This window comes from Salmo salar, chromosome 17, assembly GCF_965601325.2.
Source record: "Salmo salar chromosome 17, fSalSal1, whole genome shotgun sequence".
In the NCBI taxonomy this organism is placed as follows: domain Eukaryota; kingdom Metazoa; phylum Chordata; class Actinopteri; order Salmoniformes; family Salmonidae; genus Salmo; species Salmo salar.
This window is the reverse complement of record NC_138307.1, coordinates 21,865,391-21,872,500: the sequence shown is the minus strand read 5'-3', so window position 1 is coordinate 21,872,500 and position 7,110 is coordinate 21,865,391. Positions and strand designations below refer to the sequence as shown.

The 7,110-nt window shown below is 53.1% G+C and overlaps 1 protein-coding gene across 1 annotated transcript; it reads right to left on the bottom strand.

Moving 5' to 3' along the window:
• Positions 1 to 472: 472 nt before the first annotated feature.
• Positions 473 to 2,362, bottom strand: LOC106574700 (cyclin-dependent kinase 5 activator 1). The gene is made up of 2 exons (XM_045699280.2): positions 1,784 to 2,362; positions 473 to 1,683 (listed from the first exon to the last, which is right to left on the bottom strand). The coding sequence occupies exons 1-2, from the start codon at positions 2,204 to 2,206 to the stop codon at positions 1,147 to 1,149; spliced, it is 960 nt and encodes a 319-aa protein (XP_045555236.1). The 5' UTR covers positions 2,207 to 2,362; the 3' UTR covers positions 473 to 1,146.
• Between the last annotated feature and the right edge of the window lie 4,748 nt (positions 2,363 to 7,110).

The window sequence follows — 7,110 nt, the reverse complement described above, 5'->3', positions numbered from 1 at the left end:
ACTCCAGTTCTTCTTTCTATAAAAAGCCCAACAATAAACCTTGATTTTGTCCATTGAGCAATAGGTCTATAGATGTTCTAAATCTGAGTATGAACGCAGTGTTGACCTACATGGCTTGATGGTCTATCTCATCTGAACTTTGATTGACTCGTGTTTGACCTGTAGCCTCGTTGACCAGGCCATAACACAGCTGGGGACATTGTGTGCCCACAGACATCAGTACCAGCCCGGCTGTTGTATGTTGCTTCACTATAGTAGGCTATTGGCTAGCCTTTAGGGTTTTCCAGGGTCGTAGGCTTATAATCAGTCATAGAGATGGCGTTGCTCTGGGTCTAGTACAACTAAAGCTGTCCATAAAGTGTACACCTCTGATTATTACATACAGGGCTAACTTTCAGCGTTCGTCATACTGCATGTTCCTGAGAACATTAATCACAAGGCAATTCAATTCAACATTGCTGGGAGGCACGGGGACCGTTTGTAACGATTTATACTTGTATTTTTGAATGTACAATATATAAAACAGAACGTTCTATAATACCATAGTAACAGTTGCCACGTGTTAACGGTAAAGAATCCCGTTGGTTTGAAGTGGTAAAATAGTACATTCAACGTTCAGAAGGGGTGGGGGTGGGGGGCAGGCAGCGTCTCTCACGCGACTGAGCCCAGTACCTTGGAGAGCACGGTGTCTTTCCCCCTCTCATGAAACCAAAATATACATTTTTCCCCAAAACACTGACGCGCTATAAGCTATCACTTTAGTCCACCGTATAATAGCCTATCCATTTCTCAAAAGCCACAATAACGGTACAATCAGAATATTTTTTATACAGCATGCAGTAAAGTTAACTATAGCTATCCCTTTCCGCCCAAAGTCCGGTGTAGTGTCCGTTAGATTCCCCGAGCTTTGACTGAACACATGACAAGGTGCGAGGTGAAGCTAGGCGTGTGACCGATTCCTCCTGATTCCACAGACTCAGGTTCCTGATCAAATCCCCGCCGTGCGTTTGTCCGGTTCACCAAGCGTATACATTCAATCCCCGCTCAAACAACCGGCGGGTGTGTGGCTGGTGTCCGCGACCATGTCCTAAAGCAAATTCCCCTCTCTCGCTCTCTCTCTCTCTCTCTCCTCCCCTCATCCAGTTCTTAACGATCCAACTCGCTTATCCGTTTCCCGTCTTTCTCCTTCTCCTTCTCCTTCTCCTTCTTCTCCTTCTCCTTCTCCTTCTCCCTTGACCCTCCCTCGTTCTTCAGGTCCTGGAACACCTCGGTAAAGTAGTGCGGGTCTGCGTTTATCCTCAGCATTGGCCCGCTCATCCGGTCAATGAGACCAAGGGCCCGCTCCCAGAAGGCCTCCCGGCTGGACTCCACCAGGAACGGCTTGAGCGGGTAGGAGATCTCGTTGCCCATGTAGGAGTAGGCCAGGTACAGGCAGGTGAGGAAGGTCGCCTGCAGCTCGTACTCAGACACCGTGTCTTCCTCCACGGCCTCTCGGCAGAGCAAGTAGACGAAGACCAGGTTAGCCGGGGTGATGAAGCCCTGGTCCTGCCAGCCCTGCACTAACAGAGCCCGGTCCACGTTACGGAACCACAGGATGACCTCATTGGCAGTGAGCTCTTTGAGCTTGAAGCAGCGGCGGCAGAGAAAGTCAGAGAGACACCTCAGCAGCTCGCCGGTGGACGCCTGGAGGACGAACAACACAAACAGTTAGGCTTAGGCTTTAACACACACCACACACACACACACACACCCCCGCACGCACGCACGCACACACGTTACCCACCTGCACCACCACCCTCCGAGGGGAGATGAATAAGCGTCCATTCTGGGTCTGCCGCCGGGTCTGGTCCGGTACTGTAGGAACAGGCACAGGAATTGGCCCGGGTTTGGGCCCTGTCGGTTTTCGGTCGAGTATTCCGTTGGACGGTTGTGATTTCTTGATGTTGTCGGTGTTGAGCTGGTCCACCAAGGGGTCGGATTTGGCCTGGCTGGGGTCGGGTTTGGGGTTCACCTTTTTGGCATTCTTCTTTTTGGCTGATGCGGCGACCAGCCGCTTCCACGTCAGAGCATGGAGCAGCACCGAGTGGCGCTTCTTTAGGCTCTTCTCCTGTGGTTTCCCGCCGGTCGCAAGGTCCGGTTTCTCGTCCACACACACACCGCCCGCTGCCTTCCTTGACCTCGGCGACAGAGACAGAACGGTACCCATGTCTGCAGCGCGCAGCGCCTTCCAACACACGGAGCTTCCCGAGCTTTGTATCCCAGTCCGTATCGATGGGGTGTACGTGTAGTTTAATTAAAGTTCACACACACAGCTACATTGACGGTTTGACGGCGGAGAGTCCAGAGATGTGTGATGCTCGGTGATTCCAGCAATATGCGCGAGATGCACTCACACATTTCTCTCTCTCTCTCTCTCTCTCTGACTCTCTCTCTCTCTCTCTCTCTCTATTGTACACACAGTCGTCCTCTCTCTGTCTCTCTCTCTCTCTCTCTCTCTCTCGTTCTCCTTCTCTCTCTATCACACACGTTCACGAATCACGATCACACACACGCTGTGCCACTCCTTCTGTCGCAGCGCAGCGCGCGGCACTCGGCTCTTGGAATGGACAGAGGCCGGTAACTGCAGGTGCGCGAGAGATGCTGCCGGTTTAAAAGCGTTAACCGGGAGTTACAGCTCCAAATATCCAACCAGAGAGCATGGTGCTTAGATTGACAGCTTATTCGACCAATGTGTGTGTACGTGCGTAAGTGCGTGCGTGCGTGCGTGTGTGTGTGATGCCCTCCATATCTCCAGCTTGTCTGTATTAAAACAGGCTGCAGATGTTCCTGGGGGAGAGAGAAAGAAAGAGAAAGAGGTAAGAGATGGGAAGTTGAGAAGGACTCACAGGAGGAAGAGTGAGGGAAGGAGGGTGAGAGATGAGAGGCAGATGGAGAGAGAGGGAAGGAGGGGGAGAGAAGAGAGGCAGATGGAGAGAGAGAAAGATAGGTGAGAGGGAAGGAGAGGGGAGAGGAAAGGAGGATAGGGGAGAGGAGGATGGGGGAGAGGAAGATAGGGATGAGGAGGATAGAGAAGAAGAGGATAGGGGTGAGGAGGATAGGGGTGAGGAGGATAGGGGAGAGGAGGATAGGAGAAAGGAGGATAGGGGAGAGGAGGATAGGGGAGAGGAGGATAGGGGAGAGGAGGATAGGGGAAAGGAGGATAGGGGTGAGGAGGATAGGGGAAAGGAGGATAGGGGTGAGGAGGATAGGGGAGAGGAGGATAGGGGTGAGGAGGATAGGGGTGAGGAGGATAGGGGAGAGGAGGATAGGGGTGAGGAGGATAGAGAAGAGGACGATAGGGGTGAGGAGGATAGAGAAGAGGGGGATAGGGAAGAGGTGGATAGGGGTGAGGAGGATAGGGAGAGGAGGATAGGAAGAGGAGGATATGGAAGAGGAGGATAGGGCTGAGGAGGATAGGGGTGAGGAGGAAAGGAAGAGGAGGATAGGGAGAGGAGGATATGGAAGAGGAGGATAGGAAGAGGAGGATAGGGGTGAGGAGGATAGGAGGGGGTAGGAGGGAGGATAGGGAGAGGAGGATAGGGAGAGGAGGAGGATAGGGAAGAGGAGGATAGGGAAGAGGAGGATAGGAAGAGGAGGATAGGGGTGAGGAGGATAGGGTGAGGAGGATAGGAAGAGGAGGATAGGAAGAGGAGGATAGGAAGAGGAGGATAGGGAGAGGAGGATAGGGAGAGGAGGATAGGGAAGAGGAGGATAGGAAGAGGAGGATAGGGAAGAGGAGGATAGGAAGAGGAGGATAGGGAAGAGGAGGATAGGAAGAGGAGGATAGGAAGAGGAGGATAGGGGTGAGGAGGATAGGAAGAGGAGGATAGGGAAGAGGAGGATAGGAAGAGGAGGATAGGGAAGAGGAGAATAGGAAGAGGAGGATAGGAAGAGGAGGCTAGGGTGAGGAGGATAGGGGTGAGGAGGATAGGAAGAGGAGGATATGGAAGAGGAGGATAGGGGTGAGGAGGATAGAGATGAGGAGGATAGAGAAGAAGAGGATAGGGGTGAGGAGGATAGGGGTGAGGAGGATAGGGGAGAGGAGGATAGGGGAAAGGAGGATAGGGGAGAGGAGGATAGGGGAGAGGAGGATAGGGGAGAGGAGGATAGGGGAAAGGAGGATAGGGGTGAGGAGGATAGGGGAAAGGAGGATAGGGGTGAGGAGGATAGGGGAGAGGAGGATAGGGGTGAGGAGGATAGGGGTGAGGAGGATAGGGGAGAGGAGGATAGGGGTGAGGAGGATAGAGAAGAGGACGATAGGGGTGAGGAGGATAGAGAAGAGGAGGATAGGGAAGAGGTGGATAGGGGTGAGGAGGATAGGGAGAGGAGGATAGGAAGAGGAGGATATGGAAGAGGAGGATAGGGCTGAGGAGGATAGGGGTGAGGAGGATAGGAAGAGGAGGATAGGGAGAGGAGGATAGGAAGAGGAGGATAGGGGTGAGGAGGATAGGAAGAGGAGGATAGGGAGAGGAGGATAGGGAGAGGAGGATGATAGGGAAGAGGAGGATAGGGAAGAGGAGGATAGGAAGAGGAGGATAGGGGTGAGGAGGATAGGGAAGAGGAGGATAGGAAGAGGAGGATAGGGAGAGGAGGAGGATAGGGAAGAGGAGGATAGGGGAGAGGAGGATAGGGAAGAGGAGGATAGGAAGAGGAGGATAGGAAGAGGAGGATAGGAAGAGGAGGATAGGGGTGAGGAGGATAGGAAGAGGAGGATAGGGAAGAGGAGGATAGGAAGAGGAGGATAGGAAGAGGAGGATAGGGAGAGGAGGATAGGGAGAGGAGGAGGATAGGGAAGAGGAGGATAGGGAAGAGGAGGATAGGGAAGAGGAGGATAGGGAAGAGGAGGATAGGAAGAGGAGGATAGGGGTGAGGAGGATAGGGAAGAGGAGGATAGGAAGAGGAGGATAGGGGTGAGGAGGATAGGAAGAGGAGGATAGGAAGAGGAGGATAGGGAAGAGGAGGATAGGAAGAGGAGGATAGGAAGAGGAGGATAGGAAGAGGAGGATAGGGAGAGGAGGATAGGGAGAGGAGGAGGATAGGGAAGAGGAGGATAGGGAAGAGGAGGATAGGAAGAGGAGGATAGGGAGAGGAGGATAGGGAGAGGAGGAGGATAGGGAAGAGGAGGATAGGGAAGAGGAGGATAGGGGTGAGGAGGATAGGAAGAGGAGGATAGGGAGAGGAGGATAGGGAAGAGGAGGATAGGAAGAGGAGGATAGGAAGAGGAGGATAGGGGTGAGGAGGATAGGAAGAGGAGGATAGGAAGAGGAGGATAGGAAGAGGAGGATAGGGAGAGGAGGATAGGGAGAGGAGGAGGATAGGGAAGAGGAGGATAGGAAGAGGAGGATAGGAAGAGGAGGATAGGGAGAGGAGGATAGGGAGAGGAGGAGGATAGGGAAGAGGAGGATAGGGAAGAGGAGGATAGGAAGAGGAGGATAGGGAAGAGGATAGGAAGAGGAGGATAGGAAGAGGAGGATAGGGGTGAGGAGGATAGGAAGAGGAGGATAGGGAAGAGGAGGATAGGAAGAGGAGGATAGGGAAGAGGAGAATAGGAAGAGGAGGATAGGAAGAGGAGGATAGGGGTGAAGAGGATAGGAAGAGGAGGATAGGGAAGAGGTGGATAGGGGTGAGGAGGATAGGGAGAGGAGGATAGGAAGAGGAGGATATGGAAGAGGAGGATAGGGCTGAGGAGGATAGGGGTGAGGAGGATAGGAAGAGGAGGATAGGGAGAGGAGGATAGGGAAGAGGAAGATAGGAAGAGGAGGATAGGAAGAGGAGGATAGGGGTGAGGAGGATAGGAAGAGGAGGATAGGAAGAGGAGGATAGGAAGAGGAGGATAGGGAGAGGAGGATAGGGAGAGGAGGATGATAGGGAAGAGGAGGATAGGGAAGAGGAGGATAGGAAGAGGAGGATAGGAAGAGGAGGATAGGGGTGAGGAGGATAGGGAAGAGGAGGATAGGAAGAGGAGGATAGGGAGAGGAGGATAGGGAGAGGAGGAGGATAGGGAAGAGGAGGATAGGGAAGAGGAGGATAGGAAGAGGAGGATAGGGAAGAGGAGGATAGGAAGAGGAGGATAGGAAGAGGAGGATAGGAAGAGGAGGATAGGGGTGAGGAGGATAGGAAGAGGAGGATAGGAAGAGGAGGATAGGGAAGAGGAGGATAGGAAGAGGAGGATAGGAAGAGGAGGATAGGAAGAGGAGGATAGGAAGAGGAGGATAGGGAGAGGAGGATAGGGAGAGGAGGAGGATAGGGAAGAGGAGGATAGGGAAGAGGAGGATAGGGAAGAGGAGGATAGGAAGAGGAGGATAGGGGTGAGGAGGATAGGGAAGAGGAGGATAGGAAGAGGAGGATAGGGGTGAGGAGGATAGGAAGAGGAGGATAGGAAGAGGAGGATAGGGAAGAGGAGGATAGGAAGAGGAGGATAGGAAGAGGAGGATAGGAAGAGGAGGATAGGGAGAGGAGGATAGGGAGAGGAGGAGGATAGGGAAGAGGAGGATAGGGAAGAGGAGGATAGGAAGAGGAGGATAGGGAGAGGAGGATAGGGAGAGGAGGAGGATAGGGAAGAGGAAGATAGGGAAGAGGAGGATAGGAAGAGGAGGATAGGGGTGAGGAGGATAGGAAGAGGAGGATAGGGAGAGGAGGATAGGGAAGAGGAGGATAGGAAGAGGAGGATAGGAAGAGGAGGATAGGGGTGAGGAGGATAGGAAGAGGAGGATAGGAAGAGGAGGATAGGAAGAGGAGGATAGGGAGAGGAGGATAGGGAGAGGAGGAGGATAGGGAAGAGGAGGATAGGAAGAGGAGGATAGGAAGAGGAGGATAGGAAGAGGAGGATAGGAAGAGGAGGATAGGGAGAGGAGGATAGGGAGAGGAGGAGGATAGGGAAGAGGAGGATAGGGAAGAGGAGGATAGGAAGAGGAGGATAGGAAGAGGAGGATAGGGGTGAGGAGGATAGGAAGAGGAGGATAGGGAAGAGGAGGATAGGAAGAGGAGGATAGGGAAGAGGAGAATAGGAAGAGGAGGATAGGAAGAGGAGGATAGGAAGAGGAGGATAGGGAAGAGGAGGATATGGAAGAG

Excerpts from the sequence above, each read along its gene's own strand:
- LOC106574700 (XM_045699280.2), bottom strand. The coding sequence starts at position 2,206 with ATGGGTACCGTTCTGTCTCTGTCGCCGAGGTCAAGGAAGGCAGCGGGC. Across the intron at positions 1,684-1,783 it reads CTCGGAGGGTGGTGGTGCAG|GCGTCCACCGGCGAGCTGCT; the intron begins GTGGGTAACGTG and ends TTCGTCCTCCAG.